General features: G+C 37.1%; 4 protein-coding genes across 4 annotated transcripts; 1 reads left to right on the top strand and 3 right to left on the bottom strand.

Moving 5' to 3' along the window:
- LOC117793301 (putative ATP-dependent RNA helicase DHX57) lies at positions 1–6,910 on the bottom strand. The gene is made up of 5 exons (XM_034633588.1): positions 6,737–6,910; positions 4,589–6,672; positions 2,439–3,400; positions 851–1,052; positions 1–788 (listed from the first exon to the last, which is right to left on the bottom strand). The coding sequence occupies exons 1-5, from the start codon at positions 6,802–6,804 to the stop codon at positions 223–225; spliced, it is 3,882 nt and encodes a 1,293-aa protein (XP_034489479.1). The 5' UTR covers positions 6,805–6,910; the 3' UTR covers positions 1–222.
- Positions 6,911–7,258: 348 nt separating this feature from the next.
- Positions 7,259–8,911, bottom strand: LOC117785145. The gene is made up of 4 exons (XM_034623053.1): positions 8,632–8,911; positions 8,282–8,575; positions 7,488–7,663; positions 7,259–7,421 (listed from the first exon to the last, which is right to left on the bottom strand). Exons 1-4 carry the CDS (start codon positions 8,815–8,817, stop codon positions 7,346–7,348), a joined length of 732 nt encoding a protein of 243 aa, XP_034478944.1. The 5' UTR covers positions 8,818–8,911; the 3' UTR covers positions 7,259–7,345.
- LOC117785135 (mucin-2-like) lies at positions 7,302–10,422 on the top strand. The gene is made up of 2 exons (XM_034623042.1): positions 7,302–7,437; positions 9,350–10,422. The coding sequence occupies exon 2, from the start codon at positions 9,357–9,359 to the stop codon at positions 10,188–10,190; it is 834 nt and encodes a 277-aa protein (XP_034478933.1). The 5' UTR covers positions 7,302–7,437; positions 9,350–9,356; the 3' UTR covers positions 10,191–10,422.
- Positions 10,423–11,134: 712 nt separating this feature from the next.
- Positions 11,135–17,980, bottom strand: LOC117793465 (cytochrome P450 4d10). Its single transcript, XM_034633777.1, has 4 exons — positions 17,786–17,980; positions 16,599–16,989; positions 11,666–12,286; positions 11,135–11,605 (listed from the first exon to the last, which is right to left on the bottom strand). Exons 1-4 carry the CDS (start codon positions 17,978–17,980, stop codon positions 11,256–11,258), a joined length of 1,557 nt encoding a protein of 518 aa, XP_034489668.1. The 3' UTR covers positions 11,135–11,255.
- Positions 17,981–21,096: the final 3,116 nt, after the last annotated feature.

The raw sequence follows: 21,096 nt of genomic DNA, 5'->3' as shown, positions 1-21,096 counted from the left end.
TTCTGTGACACAATTCGATTTAATATTGTATTGTTTTCGTTTAGTTTTGTACTTAGTATTAGTTACATAATATATGATCTTGAATTGTGTGTAAATGTTACTAAGTTTGAATTAGGCTTAATTGGCTATAAACATGCATTAAATTTGTCTATGGGACACAAGAACAAAACCAAGAAGACTGACTGTGATTGAGGTTGGAAGTTGGATTAGTAGCTGTAAGTTTCAGCTATTGTTGCTAATCAAATAGGCAATGTTGGAAATGATCTTGCAGCCGTTGGCGTGATGCAACAGATTGAGGCATGGATCACGTATCTTCTCCTCCAGCAACTTGATCAACTCGGTGCGCAGACATTGCACCATTTCGGCTGTCTCCAAATTGTGTGCCTTTAAAATGATCCAACCGCTCTCGAGTAGAAATAGAAAATCGCCATCATGTAGCTCCACTTTGAAATCGGAGCCAGCGAAGAGGACCAAGGCAATGAGTGGCAACATGGAGCAATCACGTATATAGATGGAGCTGGTGCGCACCTTCTCCTGATAGACAAGGAACGGCGCCTGAAACACGGCCACCTGTGAGTTGACAGACGAGGGATGAATGCGCACATAGCCATCGCCTTTGGTTTTAAAGCGCAAATCCTGATGACCCGGCTCTCGAGGCACAGCCCCACCAGCTGTCTGTATATAGATGCGTTCCGGCGTCATTATCTTCACAATATTCGGATATAAGGCGGCGCAGAGCAGCGAGGTGAGCAGACGATTGTTCTCGCCATTTATATTCTGCTCATGACCTGCAGGTAGAAGATTGGCATTTAAAAATTGGCAGTTATTATATAAAGGTTAAGCTACTCACCTGTCAGCTGCAATATATTGTCGCTGGCATTTTTGCGACGCCTTGGCACATTGATGGGCACAAAGCCAATGGAGACCAGCAGCTCCAGGTACTGATATTTCAGATCTGCAATTGTCTCCAGCGTGTTCATCGACAAGAAGTTCTCGCTGGCATAATTGCGACTGGCGCCATAGTGACCACGTTTGGACACATCCAACCATTTCTGTAGCATAGAAAAGAAAAGTATTAGCATAACTTTGCTTTAGATTGTGACAATCTAAAATAAAAATCATCAAATTACATTTATAAATAAAATAAGAAACTGAAAAGTATATCTTATTTGTTGATATAAGTTGAAATTGACATTTCGCAAGAAAATCGGTTGAGATTTGTAAAAGTTATGACCGTTGAAGTTTTGAAAATAGTATGTCGGGGAAAGTATGGAAGATAATTCCAGTGACAGAAAGTATGACAAAAATAGACAGTGATGGAAAAAAATTAAATTTTTCAATTTTAATGCAGAATCAAATACGAGACCAAATTATGATGAAATTGGAATTCCGCAAGGCAATCGGCTAGAAATTGACAAAGTTGTGACAGTTTAAAGTTTTTGAAAAAGTGTCAAATCGAGTTTTCGATTATTTGATGTATTTATCACTAAAAATTAAAGTTTCAAGAAATTTGAATTTTAAAAGTTCGAACTAAATGTTTATTCTATTTCCAGAATATCCCATTCATAAAAAGTATGTCTAAATGTTCCTATTCCTCCGTGTAAGTCAGATTTAATATTAAAAAATGATTAGCGATCTTTAGACTCTACTCTACTCCAACGATATCTAGTTCTACGATCTCTACCACTACGATCTCTAAGCCTACGATCTCTACTCCTACGGCTTTTACATCTACGATCTCTACTTTTGTGATCTATACTCCAACGATCTCTATTTTTGCGATCTGTACTCCTCCGATCTCTACTTCTTCAATTTCTATTCCTGTGATCTCTACTCCTTCGATATCTACTCCTACGATCATTATTCCTACCATCTCTACTTCTACGATCATTTTTCCTCCGATCTCTACTCCTACGATCTTAACTTCTATGATCTTAACTTCTACGATCTTTACTTCTACGATCTCTACTCTTGTGATCTCTACTCCAACGACCTCTAATTCTATACTGCTCCGATTTCTACTCCTTCAATTTCTATAGTAGAGATCACTCCTTCGATATATACTCCTACAATCTTTACTCCTACGATCTCTTCTCCTACGATCTCTACTCCTACAATCTTTACTTCCAAGATCTTTACTTCTACGATCTCTACTCTTGTAATCTCTACTTTTGTGATCTGTACTCCTCCGATCTCTACTCCTTCAATTTATATTCCTGTGATATCTACTCCTACGATCTTTACTCCTACGATCTTTACTTCTACGATCTCTACTCTTGTGATCTCTACTTTAGCGATCTGTACTCCTCCGATCTCTACTCCTTCAATTTATATTCCTGTGATCTCTAATCCTGTGATCTCTACTCCTACGATCTCTGGACTTAAATGAGGCAGTCTTTATTTTAAAGATGCCTGGACATGGGTCAATCTCTACTCACCCGGTAGGCATTGAGGACAGTAAGATGATCGCTGTTCCCGATCGCAAACTGGCGCTTGCATTTGTCCGCCTCGACGCGTTTGTTCAGCGGACTGAGGAACGGCGACTTGTTGCTGAGGCAGGCGGCGATGGTGAGCACGCTGTCCAGGCACTGGAAGATGGCGCCGTAGAGCATCAGTTTGCCAATGCGCACATCGACTGGAAGAGCGGCCAAGTGGTGACCCAGCGGTGTCAGCTGATCCTCCGCATCCAAGGCGCCCACATCACGCAAACGCATCAAGGCCCCGAGCACGCTGTCCTCCGTCGGTGCCTCCAGTGTCTCCAGCAGCACGGAGAGTGTGTTCCGGCTGGCAAACGTTGCCAGCGTCTTGATGCGCAACACAATCTGCTCGAGCGGCACACGCTGAATCTCTGGCACCGGCTGTGCCAATATATGCTGATGATACCGATAGCTGGTATACAAATGTATACAGACACCAGGCATGACACGTCCGGCGCGTCCTTTGCGCTGCTTGGCATTCGCTCGTGAGACCCAAACCAGGTCCAGGGACTCCATGTTGCGATTGGAGTCGAAGCACTTCTCCTTCATCAAACCACAGTCGATGACAAACACACAGTCATCGATGGTCACCGAAGTCTCGGCAATGTTTGTGCTCAGCACAATCTTTCGCTTGCCAGGCGGCGCTCGCTTAAACACCAACGCCTGATCCTCGCCAGAAAGTGAGGAGTGCAGCGGCACCAGCACAAATTTCCCAGCACGCGGTGAAAACATCGCACTATCGAGCAGTGCATCGTGCACGGACTGAATCTCCTGGAAGCCGGGCAGGAAGATCAGGATACTCCCTTCACGGGGCCAGTCGTGTTCACCCTCCACAATGTACTTGAGCACCGACTCAATCAGCTCCGGATTTATCAGCATCGGCTCCATCAGGTAGATGCTCTTGCACGTCGTTTTACTATAATCTACAGAAGGCGATTAAAAAACATAAAACTCGAATTAATTTTCTGATTTTATACAAAAATTGGCATATAAATTTGCATAAAATTAAAGTATATATAATATAATAACATAATAATGATATATTATAAAATCAGTAAATCTAAGCAACCAATAATCTTAAAAACAAAAATTATTTTTAAATTTTATATAGTAAAAATAGAAAATACAAATTGAATTCACAAATAAAATATAAATAACAATATTAAAAAAAATTAATCTTATTTTAAATGTTTAAATAAAAGTATAAAATTATTATTATTTTTCTATCAAGTCATCAAATATTAAAAGTTTTTTATTATTTCACTTTTTTTAATACAAATCCAAATTAATTTAATAAAAATTAAATTCATAACAAATATGCTCAAAATAGAAAAAATATATATTTATATAAATATTTTGGTATCTACTTATATATTGGGTATGTGCATTCTATTCTATTTCATTATTTATATTTTGTATATTTTTTTTTACTATCAATATTTTATTAAAATTAGTATTTTCGCTTAAAATTCATTAAAAATTAAATGTTATTAAATTTTTAAACTTTTTTTCATTCAAATCAAAATTAAGTGTTTTAATAAATTATTTTGATACAAAATAAAAATTTGGTTCACATTTAAAATCAACCAAAAAATGTATTTTTTTAATTTGTTGGAATAAATAAATATTCAAATTCATTATATTATTTTGAATTTTTATGAAAAGTATTGCAAAATAAGGTATATTTGCAATATTTTAGTAAAAGTTGATAATTATAATTACTTTCATAAAAAATCATTTAAACTTAAATGATATTTATTACTTTAAATTTTTTTATTGAAATTAAGATTTAAAATCCATTTATATGATGGAAATTTAAAATATTCCAATACATTATTTTGAATTTTTATGCTAAGTATTTTAAAATAAGGTTGATTTTTATTATATTACTGAAAGTCTTAAAATTAATTTAACTTTTATTTAAAAATCAATTTTTATTGATTTCAATGATTTTTATAAATTTCAATTTTTTTGAAATGAAAATTAAGATTTAAAGTTAATTTTAAAAAGGAGAAATTAAAAATATGCGTTTATTATTATTATAATTATTATATATCATTATTTTTATGTTTAATTTTATTTTAATATTTTCAATATTGGAATCAACTTACCCGCATAGCGTCGATAGGTCTCGGCCAGTGTGAGTTTCTCGTCCTTGATCTTCTGACCCGGCGGTTCACCAGATGCCTGGACATCGGCGAACTCCAGTTCCATTGTGAGAACATCCTGTTCCTTCTTTTTGAGCTTGCGACAGAATTTCGTATCGCACTCCATGACAAAGTCACTGGACTCCAGTATGTCCTCGAGGAATAGCTGCTGCACGGGAAAGGTGCGTCCGGGAATGTCCAGCACGGGTGCACCGCCAAAGTAATCGGAGAAGAGTGTGGCATTCAACGTGGCCGACATGAGTATCACCTTGAGATCCTTGCGTTCCCGCAGTATATTCTTCAGGATGAGCAGCAGGAAATCCGATTCCTCGGATCGCTCGTGCACCTCATCGACAATGACATGGGTAACATTGCCCAGCAGCGGATCCGAGGCGAGTCGTCGCAGTAAAATGCCCGTAGTGCAAAAACTCAGCCTTGTGCTGGCGGACACCTTGTTCTCCAGCCGTATCTGATAGCCCACCAGCTGTCCAATGCGATCCAGTCGCTCCGCAGCCACTCGCTCCGCCACACCAATGGCGGAGAGACGTCGTGGCTGTGTGCAGATAATCTCCACGTGTGGCAAGTCTCCTTTAGGTGGCACTTGACTGGATTTAAAGAACCAATTGTCCAGTATAAACTGCGGCACCTGTGTGCTCTTGCCGCAGCCCGTTTCGCCGGAAATGACCACCACCTGGCAGCTGTCAATTAGCGCCAGTATGCGCTCCATTTCCGCAAAGGCAGGCAGCTTTCTTCGGGCCTCTATCAGCTTGTGGTAACGTTCGTCACGCCGCCTTTCATTGAATAACTGCAGTAGACGACGATTCTCGCGCGCCAAATCCGCTGCACTGCGTTGGTGACCACTGTCACCATGTTTCGACGTCTGTCCACGTGTGTAGTGACTGGGACGCGACTTGCTAAGCTCCTCATCGTCCGCAGTCGCGTTCGAACCATTCGCAGGCTCCTCATAGAAGAGCGAACGCTTCGGCGAGGGAAAACTTCTGGTGTCCAGCTGCCCAGCCAGCTGTTCATCCGTCTGCAGCAACTCACAGACACTGTAGACACAGGGTATGCCATCCCGGCAAATCTCACGCGCCTCACGATACAAATGCCGTGCAAAACGCAGACGCAGCTCATGCGGAATATCATGACAGGTGGTTTTTAGGTAAATAAAAGGCGCCTCATAGGGATAGCGACTGCCGGGTGGAAAGCGCACCTCCACATGAAACCACAGCTCATTCTCATTCTCATCCAGATGCTCCAGTCGCTTGCGTTCCGGCGTACTCAACGCTTCCGGCTGCGATAATATATGGGCAAAGCGACATTTGTTGCCATATTTGCAGGTGCCATCACGCTCGAAGTTGCGACAACGTTGTGGCGCCTTCTTCTTCTTGTCCAGCGCCGCTTGACGCTCTGCCGCTGCCGCTGCCAGCACAGCTTCCCGTGCCTTGCGCAACTCGGACGGACTGTGCGCCAGCAGATGCTCTATTTTGAATTTCAAATTCCAGACACTGTTGCGTTCGCGCTCCTCGTAGGCACGATCATAGATGGATTGCAAAGCTTCCTTCTCATCGGCACGCATGTCCAAAAGCTCGGATTCACTAGGTGTATCCGGATTTGACTGCTCCTCCGGCGGCACACGCATATAGCGTCTATAGAGCAGCAGCAGCGCCGCCTCCGTATCATGCTGACAGTGCTCATAGGCCTCCAAACAGTGATTGGCATGAAAGCCATAGTTCTCCAGCTTGAGCAAGGCATAACGACGCAGTCGATCATCATCCGCCGTGCTGCCGCTGCTGTTCACACTGATACCCTGCACACTCTGCACCTGCAACGTGCCGCGATCCTCCCAATAGGCATGCTTTATGCCACCACCGCCACGTCCTCGATCCTTGTATTTACTAATATCGTCCAGTTTAAAGTCCGCTCCATGCACCGCACGCAATGTGTCCATCGTTATCTGCTGCGACTCATCACTCAGTCGCAGCACGTGCAGCTCCGTTTTGCGCGATGTGTTGTCCTGCTGTGACTTTGGCGCTGCCGGCACATTGCTATAACAATTTTAAGCGCACATTTAACAACTTCGCCCCACTGTCCACTCAACGGGTTACTTACGTGCTGCGCGCATCGTTGGGTGTGCGCAGAAAACAGTCTTCAATGTGCTGCCTCGAGGATTCGTCCATGTCTGTAGTCAAATAAACCTAACAAATTTCACAATTAAAGCTCATAACCAAACACGGCCAATAAAGCATTATCTTTGCAGGCAACAACGTCGTCTTTCGATAACACACTTACAGCTGACTTATGATTTATCTGTCATCGTCGTTATCGAGCAGTGCGATAACCGCAGCGTTACCACTACCAGTGCTGCCAGACAGTGCTGCCATATCATCCTTTTGCCGGACAGCTTTATCCCTTTTAAAAATGAATTTGCCTGCATTTTTCTGAAACATACCCTATCCGAAATTCTGTCCTTTTTTAATTTCTGTTATACTTTTAAATATTCGCTTAAAATATTTATTTATTAAAGGCCAACGATTTTTGAAAACTAATTCTCAAGTGTGCATAGATTTATATGTTATTTCTAACCAAATTTTGGAATAGTAAAAGTCGTATTGTAAATTATTTCAGTTTTATAAAGTAATTGAAATGTTCAAGTTACATTAAAACATAAGATTATTGATAATATTGAAATTGTATGTGAAAAAGAGGAGGTAATATAAATTAATCCGATTTGGTCTGCTGCTTCTGGATACGAGGACGCTGTTCTAATTCAAATTTTTTCATATCAAGTATCTCACTGTAATCATAAAAACGTATGTTTATATTAAATTATTTATATATTCTTTATGCAAACCCAACTTACAGTCCTTCCAAATGTATACTCTCCAAAATATGCACTTGCTTCATTATCGCATTGTACTTCTCTTCGCTTTCCTTTCGATTAATCATTCGCTTGGCGCGCAATTCTGCAACAGTTGCTTTATAGTCTTTCATGTCGCTTTCCATATTTCCAATGCACTCTTCCAAAGTCTCGAATGGCTAATGAAATTTTAAATAAGTGTGTAAAATACATTTATTATAAGAGTTATAAATAAAAACATTAACTAAATATATCAATGTGAAAGAAATATGTTAGGATAACATGGAATACACCAAAATTCCTAATTTTGTCGTAATAAGAATAAAATTTCTATATCCGATTTATATAGTACAAATCATTTTTAATTCTTCTTCCTAATATTTATTTTAAAAGTGCAAAATATTGATTAAATGTCAATATTTTTTCTAAGTTACGAATCAACACTTCTTTTTGATTTGTTCAATAAATAGTTACAAATACATATATCTAATCAAAAAAAGTTTTTGATTTTTAGTATAAAAGTTACGGAATAACTCTAATTTGTAAGTAAAAAAAAAAAAATCAAAATTAATTGATTTATTTCTTTTTCAATAAAAAATTAACTTTTAAATAAAAATGGATATTTAATTATTATTTTGCACTTTTTGAATAAAAAATTAGAGAAAATATTATTTCGTAAAGTTTAAATTCAAGTTTGGAAATAATTGTAAGATTGTAATTTTCATTTTAAAACTTATAACAGTTACGGTCCTTGATTTAAGGCATTGCTGAAACATGAGAATACCCCTAATATTTACCATTTCAGTGAATTCATCATATTCAGCCGTCTCTGCGATCGCCTTTTTTGCTTGTATAGCCTCGGCACAGTGGGCGGCATACGCACTTTTACACTCTTCGTCCGAATTGTACAACTTTTGAAATTTGTCCAATATTTCGGTGTGAGCCTTATCGATTTGCCCAACGGTGTCGCAGATTTTCCCATTTAGCGGCATCGTCATTTCACACAATAATTGCATTTTCTCCAATAACATCTCCTCGGAATTCTTTTGATCTTCGGCTATAGCGCATATTTCCCGCTCATTTTCCTCGTCCTGCAATGCAATAAATTAATTAATTCATTTATTGTGCAAAGTGCACACTTAATTACCAGTATTTTAAGTTTTAGCTCGCCAAATTGTCTTATTAGATTTATAGCTTCAACATCGGTTGTTGCGTCTTCTTCTTCGGCGTCTTTAATATTGTCATTAGACTGTTCAGACGGTTGTGAGTCTTCTGATTGAGGCAACTCCATTGTCACATCATAACCACGCGCATTATCATCGCAATCGGACATTTTTCGTATTAAGTAGCGCTTTTTTTTGTTTGTAAATCCAATATTTAGTTCAAGCTGCAAACGCCTTGCTACGATTCAATTTGCTTTGGCGGCCATTGATTGTCATGGGGATGCCAGACTTTAAACATTGTTGTATGCTGCCACATTTGGCACACTTGTACCCTTTCAAAATGGTACACTTTGTTAAATGACGAAAACTAGTGTTGGTAGCTGCCAATTTTGGACCGTTAAAAAAGCTAGATTTGAAATTACATATATAAAGACAGATAAAAAAAAAATTAAAAATGCTTAAAATAGGTTAAGCATAAATGTACTTAAAACACTGACAATAATTTATGATTTTTGTGTTTCTCTTTACTTTTTAAAACATCCAAAACTTAAAATAAAGCTGAATTGGCAGTGGTTGATAGACTATAAACAAAAAAGGGTACTTCTGATTGTAATAAGCTTTAAAAAAAATTTGAAAAATAGCATTGACCTAACCGTATTTCAGTTGTTTATTAAATAAGATTTACTGTTGACTTTATTTCAGTGCGTCCATGCCGAAAAACAACATAACACCGCTAAGTGAGTTTAGACGGGCTGCGTATAGGGCTCTACGTGAGAGTAATAAAAATAAAATGGATTTGAAAGATCCGCAAGTGGAATTTTATTTACTAACAAATCTTGTTACCCATGGGTGCCCAAAATCAACGTTGGATCAAATATTACAGACACAGGCTAATAAACCGATTGACTCTACTAGCACGGAGATAGTTACGGCAACGCCTGCAACTCGGAAATCGGTCACTTTTAAGCTTCCAGTTCCAGAAACGGTCACACCACGGCCGGCGCCAATTCCTGAAACGGTCACACCAAGGCCGTCTCCAGTTCCTGAAACGGTCACACCAGACCCAACACAAATTGTGGATTCTGTCGCTGCAGAGCCGATGCTAATTTGGGAAACGGTCACACTATGTCCAACACCGTCTCCAATGCCCCGAACGGTAAATCTTAAGATGCCTACGATTTCACAGCCTTATAATACCAAGGAAACAAACAATCCAGCATATTATTCCAATAGAATGCCGCCTGTCAGTTGGCCGCGTCGTCTAGAGTTGTTCCCGTCACGGCAGCGCTCCAGAGTTGCCACCGCCGCTGCAGCTGCTGCCACCGCCTCAATCGCAGCGCAAGTTAGACAGGATGCTTTGGATGCCCTGGCCCACAAACGTGCTCCATTATTGCGCCTGGCCGCCAAAGATATTCAAAACGATCAGCAACGTGTGAAGCGTAACAAAAATTTACTGAGCTCCGCCTTAAGCATTATTAGGGAAATGGACCCAGCATATCTTGAGATACTCTGTTATGCTATTCACGATCAGGTGACACAATAACTCATGGATTCTCCAAATGATCGTTTGAGGATCGTATACAACTCCCAAAGCATGAGCTTTATGTGTAGTGTTATTTTTTTTTGATTTTACAAATCACGAATCGGTTTTAATGTATATTACAAAATTTTAAGTTTTACTTCCATATTAGTGAAACACTCGGAATATGATTCTGTAATCAGAGAACGGACTTTTTGACAAGGGGGAATAAAAACTTAACATCTATCAAAATATATATCATATAATGTTCTTTCTTTTTGCTCTCCCTCTCCTATCTCTCTCTCTCTCTCTCTCTTTCTCTCTCTCTTTCTTTCTTTCTCGATGTATATTTTCCTTCTCTTTCAGTGTCTTCTTGTCTCTTTTAGCACAACTAATTTAAAAAAAATTTTGAAACGCATTAAAAGTCGAATTCTACAGAGACAGGTATGCATCGAAAATTCAAGAAGATTGCTTAAAGAAAATTTTCTCTACATATTGATCAAGAGAAGTTTATAATATGTTATTTTTTGTATTGCGAAGGGATTTAAAGCGTGTCCTTCTTAAATTAATTTTTTTAGTTTGCTTGAGCAAGATTATTATAGAAGTGTCTCTTCCCTCATACATCAAATAATTTAAGAATATATATTTATAGAGAAGATTTAAAATAAGTAATTTATTAGTTAGAAAAATCTTTTGTCGAGAAGTTTCTAAAGACGTATTAAATAGAAGTTTTATATAGAACAGTTTCAAATTTAAAAGTTTCTTTTAGTTAAATTTCTTAGCTAAGTTTTCGGCACCAGCGTAAATCGCCTATCATAGTGATAGGAAAGTTTCTTATTTGAAAGTTCTTCTGTCTCATAATTTCTGGTATTTCTTAAGCTTAGGAACGGCGTAATACCTTTATGATAACTGGATATATGAGTTCTTATTTTAAGAAATTTATGATAATTTATAGATTTGAATAGTTTTGTAATTTTGTATAAATGGAGAGTTTATTATATGAACATCTTACTTGCAATATTTTAAATGAATTTAAGTTACAGAAGTAAGCGTCATTAGTATATAGAACTATATGGAACTGATCAGTGATCAATAGACACGTTCCTTCAGCTTAAACATGAGGGGATCCCTGGTGCGCAATATCAGTTCAGCTATGAGAACTGGAGGCTCTGAGGCGTTGCCGACAAAGTCGATCTCGTAGTGACGTAGGACATTCGCAACGATCGCCTTGATCTCAAGTATGGCGAACTTTTGACCGATGCAGTTGCGTGGACCGGCCGAGAAGGGTATATAGGCATAGGGATTGAGCTTTTCGGCGCTGGTGACGACATCAAAACGTTCCGGTTTGAAGCTGTGAGCATCAGCAAAGAGATCCTCGCGACGTCCCAGATAAAGTGGAGATATGCCAATATTGGTGCCGGCTGGAATGATCTTACCATCTTGAAGTGAATAGAAAAGATATGGATTATTATGGAGATACAACTATTTGGGGCACTCACTTATTTCACACTCCTCGAGCACCTTGCGACCCAGCAGCGGTACGGAGGGGAACATGCGTAGTGTCTCCTTGATGCAGAGATCGATGTAGGGCAGCTTATTGAGCAGCTCATAGGTGACTGGTGTCTCCTTGTCCTTGCCCATGACGGCGAGTATCTCATCCAGACACTTGCGCTGACACTCCGGATGTGTGGCAATGTTGTAGAAGAAGAACATGATCGCCGATGAGGTCGTGTCATGTCCCTCAAACATAAAGGTGTCCACCTCCTCACGTATATCCAAATTGGTCAGCGGCTTGTCATCAATGTTCGACTGCAGCAGAATGTCCAGGAAGGCCATCTTACGCTTGGCTCCCACATCCATATCAGCGTCACTCTGTTGCTTGCTCCCATTGCTCAATAATTCCTCCCGTCGCTGCACAATAATCTTTTCCGTAAAGTTGTGCAGTACACTCAAGGCCCTTCTCTCGGCCTGGGCCAATGGAGTCAGCATATAGGTCAGCTCGAAGCGATAAAAGATATTGAACATACGCTTGTGCAGCACCATCGATATCGTCTTTACCGCCCTCACGTATTCCGAGTCCACATTTGTCTGCGCATTGATCGAAACTCCCATAGCGGTTTCTACGGGGAAAACGAAAGACGGAGCGTTTGAAAAATCCGTAGCAATCAACAATTGATTACAGATTTATAAATAATACATAGTTCTGTTGATAAGCCCAAAGGTGCAGTTACCTTTAGAGTCGAACCTGGCTAAGACGAACCTGTGTCTGATAGTAAAAATATTCTCTTTAGTATATTAGCATGTTTCCCATTTCCTAAGCCATTTAAATTTGTTAGATCTCAGAGACTATAAGAGTTAGACACACTAAATTTGGTATGCAGGTTCATCAACATATTTCCTAAGCAGTACAATTTTTTTTTTTTTTTTTTGGAACTTTGTCACGCCAGAAAATTAAAGGTATTGAATTACAGGAACAATTTTAGAGCTAGAGGCTTAAGTTCTGAGAGCATATGATATATATCATAAGTTATATATTATATATAAAATATATACCATATATAGCACATAATTTTAGCATGTTGTGAATTCATCTTATCGTAGTTCGACTGTACTTGACTTATGTTTTTAAACACCTAAACAAAAAATATGAATATGTATTTGATGTATGTTATATATTTTTCAAATATCATAAGGCTTACATTTATATTTAGAGAATGACACTTTAATATGTTATACATTCATCATAGCGAGGTAACACTGTAAACTACTTGACAGTTGCCTAAAATGACACTTGAGCCTAACAAAATTATCTCGAGCGAAGAAATTAAAATAAATTGTGAAAGGAAAAAAAGTGTTAAGTACAGTTGTACTTCGCTATAACGTCTGTGGACTTTTCCCTACCTAAACTACACTCCTGCTCAAAATTATACGACACCTCGAAAATTTTAGTTTTGACCCTCGCAGAAGAAGGGGAAAGCATAGTTAAACAAAATAAAGTATGGAGACTAATAGCACAAAGACTTCTGCACAAAAGCTGTTGTTCTTATCTCTAATTGCATCTTTCGTTTTCAAGTAACGGTTAAAAAAGCACAAAAGGTCTATTTTAGGCTTGCTTGCAATTGTATCAAAATTATACGACACATTTCAATTATTGCGGCTAGAGAAAAGTTTTGTGCAGATACATTATTTTATATTTCTTTTAATATTTGATGCATTTTGAATAAAATGACGCGTGGAACGTTGTTGAACGATGAAGAAATGGGGCGAATAAGAGCCTACAATGAAGCCGGGTTTAATATAAGCCAAATATCCCGAAAAGTAGGTCGAACCCGATGTGTAATTTCCAAATTTTTGAAAGATCCGAAAAAATATGGTATCAACCGAAGCTCTGGGAGAAAACCAAAGTTGGATGACCGCGATAAACGTCGCATAATAAAGAGAGCAAGCAATTCTTTTGAGTCTTGCTCTACACTTACTGCATGTTGCAGTAAGCGTGTGTCACGGATGACGGTTTGGCGGACTCTGCAATCCTCCGAAACTAATGTTAGAGGTGTTTTAAAAAAGGCTCCGTTCCTTAAACCTAACCATAAAATAGCTCGTCTTCAATTTGTAGAAAATAACTTGGAGAGAAACTGGGCCTCAGTATGTTAGTTTAATTTCATTTTATTACAAGACTTTGTGCAACAGTTATTGTTTAGATAATTTTTTCTGATGAAAAAAAATTTAATCTGGACGGCCCAGATGGTTTTCGTCACTATTGGCGAGATCTGCGCAAGGAACCTCTGATGTTTTCCAAACGCAATTTCGGAGGCGGATCCGCCATGGTTTGGGGAGCATTCCACAAGTCTAGAACGCTTGACCTCTGCTTTACAAGCTCAAGAATGAAAAGCAAGGATTATATCAAGGTATTGGAAGATCGTCTTCTACAATATTTGGAAGAAAATGGAGAAAGAGATTTTGTTTATATGCAAGATAATGCACCTATACATCGGAGCCAAGAGACGCAGCGCTTTTTTAATGGGCAATCTGTTAATGTGTTGGACTGGCCCACTTGCTCCCCGGACTTAAACCCAATAGAAAACATTTGGGGAATCTTAGCCAGGCGAGTCTATGAGATTTGATACCGTTGACAATCTGAAAAGAAAGCAATAGACCATAAATCCTTAGAATTTAATTAATTCAATGCCTAAAAGACTTTTTGAGGTGGCAAAAGCTCAAGGTGGCTCTATTAATTATTAATTATTAGCTATGTATTAATATTAATATAAAATAATAAATAAAACTCTAACTAAATAAAGAAAATTTAAATGTGTCTTTTTGCAAGCAAGCCTAAAATAGACCTTTTGTGCTTTTTTTTAACCGTTACTTGAAAACGAAAGATGCAATTAGAGATAAGAACAGCAGCTTTTGTGCAGAAGTCTTTGTGCTATTAGTCTCCATACTTTATTTTGTTTAACTATGCTTTCCCCTTCTTCTGCGAGGGTCAAAACTAAAATTTTCGAGGTGTCGTATAATTTTGAGCAGGAGTGTATTTTCATTGCTTTAAACTAATTGATTGATCGATTGTATTTATACGCTTATCTATAGTGAATCTAAGGACTGATAAAGTTATATTACTAATCTCAAGTTCTACTATAGATTAATGCAGCTCCACCTACCGCAAATGGTGTCCATGGTGCAGAGATTGATCCAATCATATAGATTGAAACCCGTCTGTCCCTGCAGACGACGCTCCTTTTCCAAATTCTTGAGCAGAATTCGCGAATCGTTCTCAAAGATATCCACAAACTGATCGAGGATCTTGAAATGGAAGGCGGGCGTAATGATCTTCCTCCGTTTGTGCCACTTGCGACCACGACTGACCAAAAGACCCTCCTTGAGCCAAGGCTCCAGAGCCTTATACTCTCCGGCCTTGTCGTTGAAGCGTAGTGTGCCCAGGACAACCTCAACATCCTTGGGATCACCCATGAGCATATTGAGTTCCGGTCCCAACCAGATCTTAATTGTCTCATCCTTGGCATAGGTAGACATAAAATTAAAAACCGTCTCAATCATCTGATGCGGTTCCTTGCCCACAAAATGATGACCATGTCCAATAAGTGGCAAGGTCGGAGGACTTGCCATATAACGAGTCACCTCAATCAGATGCTTAAACTTCAGCTGATAGATGAGCAGACCCGCCAAGAAGGCGCTACCCACCAGGAGACCCACAACCAGAAACATTTCAACACTACAATCCACAATCCACAAAATACAATTGAACACTAAAATTCTAAAATACAAATCCACTAGCCCGGTACTCAATATTCACTATGTCAATGGGACGAAATCTAATCGCTGCTTATCCGGCCACGACATATACACGTATATGTGTGTATCGTAGCTAACGCTTGATTCTACCTATCTAATCGGATCATCTTTACGGTCCGACCACCTGTACTTTAGCCCATCGATGAAACGATGACGCGGTATAAAATATTGTGGTTTGGAAGCTGGTTCAGTGTCGAGGTCGAGTGCCCTAAAGTGGAAGGATTTCGAAACAGCAATATAATTATTATCGTATAGCCAAAACCTCCATAACTTTGGCGGAACTGAAACGATTTTTAAACGGAATGTCATTTTGGTCATAATTCGACCTCTAAATCCGTTCTGCATTTAAATTTTTATCAATTTCATTTAAAAAAAAAATATTCCCTCTAGATCTTGGTTTCGATTTTCAATGCAATTTTGAAATTTTGAAAATTGAAAATTTTAAATCTCAAGTTTATACTTTTAATCAACTCCTTATATCGTTTTTAGTATAAAACAACACTTTAAATTTGATTCTGGGACCTTTTATTTTCTAATAAAAAATCGTGTTAAATCGGACAAAGTTTTTGACTTGAAAAGTTGCCAGGTCAAAGAATCGACCAACTTCACACTTTCATAACTTTGTCAAAACTCAACCGATTTTCAAACGGAATGTCATTTTGATCAAAATTTGGCCTCTAAATTCATTCTGCATTCAAATTTAATTAATTTTGTAAAAAAAATTATTTCCCTCCAAATCTTAGATTCGATGCTAAGGGTCCCCCCTTTGAAATTTTGAAAATTGAAAATTTTAAATCTCAAGTTTTCACTTTTAATCAACTCCTTATGTCATATTTAGTATAAAACAACACTTTAAAATTGATTCTGATACCTTTCAATTTCTTGTAAAAAATCACTCAAAATTTAAGAAAAATTTTGACTTGTAAAGTTGTTAGATCCAAAGTCGAACCAACTTCACACTTTCATAACTTTGTCAAAACTGAACCGATTTTCAAACGGAATGTCAATTTGATCATAATTTGGCCTCTAAATTCATTCTGCATTCAAATTTATTTAATTTCATTAAAAAAAAATTCCCCTCTAGATCTTGATTTCGATTTTCAAAATTCTTCCTCTACTCACCACAGATGACGTCCAGGGTGCACAGATGGGCAGCATGACCCAGTTCGATGGAATTATTCCCATGGTTGCCGCGGGCCAATTGCAGATGTTTGACCAGCTGGCGCGTCTGTCTATCGAAGATCTCCACATACTGCTCCAGAATGCGGAAATGGAAGGCTGGCGTGATGATCTTCCTTCGCATGTGCCACTTGCGACCGCGACTCACGAGGAGACCCTCGTTGAGCCAACGCGTGAGAAATCCATACTCAACGGCTTTATCTAACAGTTGGGTGCTGCCCAGCACAACTTCCACGTCCCGAGGATCGAACATCAGAACACTGAAGTTGGAGCAGAACCAAATGGTGTAGGTATCACCATGTTTGGCCGCCAGATCGGCAATGACCTGACACACCTTAGGAGAAAGAGATTCGGTACCCGAATAACCATTTATTATCAGATAATATTCGTAGCATTAGCATTAGCATTAGCATTAGCATTAGCATTAGCATTAGCATTAGCATTAGCATTAGCATTAGCATTAGCATTAGCATTAGCGCATTGGCATTAGCATTAGCATTAGCGTTAGCATTAGCATGGCATTGGCATGGCATTAGCATTAGCGTTAGCATTAGCATTAGCGTTAGCGTGGCATTAGCATTAGCATTAGCGTTAGCATTAGCGTTAGCATTAGCATTAGCATTAGCATTAGCATTAGCATTAGCGTGGCATTGGCATAGCAGCGTTAGCGTTAGCATTGGCATTAGCGTTAGCGTAGCGTTAGCATTAGCATTAGCATAGCAGCGTTGGCATTAGCGTTAGCGTTAGCGTTAGCATTGGCGTTGGCATTAGCATTGGCATTAGCGATTAGCGTTAGCATTAGCGTTAGCATTAGCGTTAGCGTTAGCATTAGCATTAGCGTTAGCATGGCATTGGCGTTAGCATTAGCATTAGCATTAGCATTAGCATTAGCATAAGCATAAGCATAAGCATAAGCATTAGCATTAGCATTAGCATTAGCATTAGCATTAGCATTAGCATTAGCATTAGCATTAGCATTAGCATTAGCATTAGCATTAGCATAAGCATAAGCATAAGCATAAGCATTAGCATTAGCATTAGCATTAGCATTAGCATTAGCATTAGCATTAGCATTAGCATTAGCATTAGCATTAGCATTAGCATTAACACAAAATTATAATATGACGCACCTGAGCAGGTTCTAGACCAACAAAGAGATTCGCATTACCCACAAGAGGCAGCGTCTTTGGACCCGGCAATAATGCTGCCAATTCTTGGACCCTTCGACGTCGACGCCACCAGAGACGCAGAGGCAACCAATTGAATGTGGCAAGAGCCAAAATGATGCAAACGGCGGCAACGAGCAAGGAAATCGCGAACAACATTGCTTTATTCAATTGCAAAAATAAACTAAATCTAGTCTAGTCTGAGTAGCAATGAAAAGGTGTTGTTATCAGACAATCATTAGAAGGTTATTTGTTATCTCTGGCCAGGTCAAGTTCAAGCTTTCACACATCATCAATATTCAATATCATCGTCCAAATTTAGATCCAACTTGCCAACCCCAAAATAGAGCTGAAAATGCTGTTAAAGTGACGTCACGTCCGCATGGATCATAATGGGTGGGTGGATAAATGGATGAGTGGGTGTACACTGTACAGGTGTTTACATTCTACAATCTTTTGTTGTTGTTGTTGACCTATTCAGTTGGTCAAATTCATAATACACTGAGCGAAAATTAGGAATTTTTATTTAATTCACATTAATGTTATTTTAATTATTATTATGACAATCATTAGCAATTGCATTAGCATAAATATTAACATTTGTAATTATATTAACATTAACAGCAGCATTAATATTAACATTTGTATTTATATTAACATTAACAGTCGCATTATTTATCAGAATCATTTTCATTATCACTTATTGTCAATCTCATTTGTAGCATTAGGATTAACATTGTCATTATATTTTTCATTAGCATTAGCACTGTCAACAAAGTTACCATTAGCATTATTAAAGTCAATAACTAATATGTATAATAAAAATTAATATCATTAACATTATTATTAAAAATATTATTATTGAAATTATTATTATCGTTTGTAAAAATATTTGTATATACAAGCCATTAAATTATAATTTATATAATTTACATTTATCTTTATTAACATGCTCAGCATAATTCTTTGCATAATCATTACCATTAATCCTTTAAATTTTTATCATATTAATGCCGATTTTGTACAGTGTATCTTTGGTTTTACGACAAATTGTAAACAAAAATGTTGTGACTCTATAATAAAGATGGGCAAGTCAGGAATAGAACAAAGCGGAAAGCATTATAACTGATGACGACATGAGATATACATCATCAAATAAAGTATTTTTAGAAAATGTATGAATAACATTAGCTGAAACTGATAACATTAGAAAATAATATTGTTCTATATAGAAGAATTTGTTGATTAAACTTATAGGGAAACTATTACTAAAAGCAATGCTGTAAAAAACTGAAAGAAAACTCAATAAGTGACTGCAAAAATAGTTTCTGATTTTTTATATAAATAATTCTTATATAATTTTTAATTTTAAATTATATACAATATAAAAAATCGCAAATAAAATATACTAAATGATTTTTAAGTAGCGTCAATAAATAAAATGTTAATCTTCGCATGTCATGAAGTGATTCAATGAACTAACAAAATCCAACAATTCACAGTGATTAGCAAAATTATTGTTATTTAGATGAGCTAAATAACAAAGAGATGATTAAATTGCGTAAGTATGTATAATACGGTCTATTCAAAACTTTGACTTACTCAACTGGAACTGAACGGAACCAAAAGAATTTTCTATAATTACTTCACGTATAGAAATTTAATTCAAAATGCGTGCCCAGCTGATTCATGCGAATCGTGAGCTAGCGAGCACTGCGTGACTGGAAAATACCCTGTAAACAGATTTAAAATAAAGTAAAAAACTCTCAAGTGTAAAAATTTTTAATATAAATTGCTGTTTAAAACCTAAGAAAGTAAAATTTTGAATGTCTTGTGTATTACTTAAACGGTTCTTTTAAAGTTTTCTAAATAAAAAGCTAATAAGGTAATGAATTTGCTTGCCAAGTATAAAAATTATAGCTTTATTGTAAGAGCAGAAAGAACTCTGGAAAATATTTAACAACATATTAAAAACTAATTTATAAATATGATAATAATAGATATATGCCTTATTTATTTGTTATACAGCAACTTGTCCTTAATTTTTGACAACTTGTTGTCTTGGAGTAAAAAATATATCTTAATTGAAATGATTAAAAAAAAAAAACAAATAAATAAATAAACTTTTCCAATAAGATGGAGAAAAAAAATATACATAGCTTATTTGACCCACTATATTTTTAAATATACTTCGATTTCCTTGATATAATTTCTAAAATAAAATTTGAATGCAAATTTTTATCTGAAGCTTAAATATTTATTAACAAATCTGTTTTACAATTTTCTGTTTATCTGCCTTACATTAAAAGATAAACTAAACTTAATTATATTAAAAATTTTAATTCAAATTTTTATCTGAAGTTTAAATACGAATTTACAAATCTGTCTTACAATTTTCTGTATTTCTGCCTTACATTGAAAGCTTAACTAAATATATTAAATATATTAAAAATTGTTAATATGTATAAGTAGTGGGTTAAATAAGCTGAAAGTCACTTTAGGTATTACTTTTGACATGTGCTGCTAAATTTTTTGGTCAATTCTAAGATGTTTTCACCAAGAAACCATAGTTCTTAAATCAATTCCTTGTCTCCGCTTTTTAAGTTGAAAAAAGTGCTCTTTTGATAATTTTATAATGAATTATTACCAAATCTTTAGAATTTTTAGTCCGATCCTGACAAGAATGGTGTCGTTTTAGGACCAGGACTTTCAAATACAAAGATAAATTGTCCTTAAAACGTAATATTAGTGCTTGCAAGTACTAAAAACGCAAAATTTTTCAACTAAAAACGCGGGAACTAGAAATTGAGTGTAGAACTATAGTTTTTCGGTAAAAACATCTTAGAATTGACCGTAGATTATGAGTATGGGGTACCATTTTTTTTTTTTTTCGAAAAAATCGATGCACCCTAAGATGTTTTCACCAAAAAACCAAACTTCTAAAATCTATTGCTTGTCTCTATTCTACAATTCTTACTGGGTATTGAGTTATAAAAATTGAATTAAATTCCGCCCACTCGCTTCTGATCATTACGTACACAACAATGCCGCAAAAAGCAACAACAACAACAGCAACAACAACAACAACAACGTAGGCGTCCTTCAAGCATGCCAAATTCCAAAATTCTTGCGTCGGTCGTCGACGTCGACGTCATTTCGGGGCGCAAAAATAAAACGAGCCTCGGGCCACAATTCAAAACGTAAATATTTACACATGTCTTACAAGAGTTGGCGATTTTTCACTGTCGATCGGATATGTATAGAACATTCTATGT

The sequence above is a fragment of the Drosophila innubila genome, chromosome X (genome assembly GCF_004354385.1).
Source record: "Drosophila innubila isolate TH190305 chromosome X, UK_Dinn_1.0, whole genome shotgun sequence".
Lineage (NCBI taxonomy): Eukaryota > Metazoa > Arthropoda > Insecta > Diptera > Drosophilidae > Drosophila > Drosophila innubila.
The sequence above is the reverse complement of the archived record's forward strand: the minus strand, read 5'-3'. Positions and strand labels throughout refer to the sequence as shown.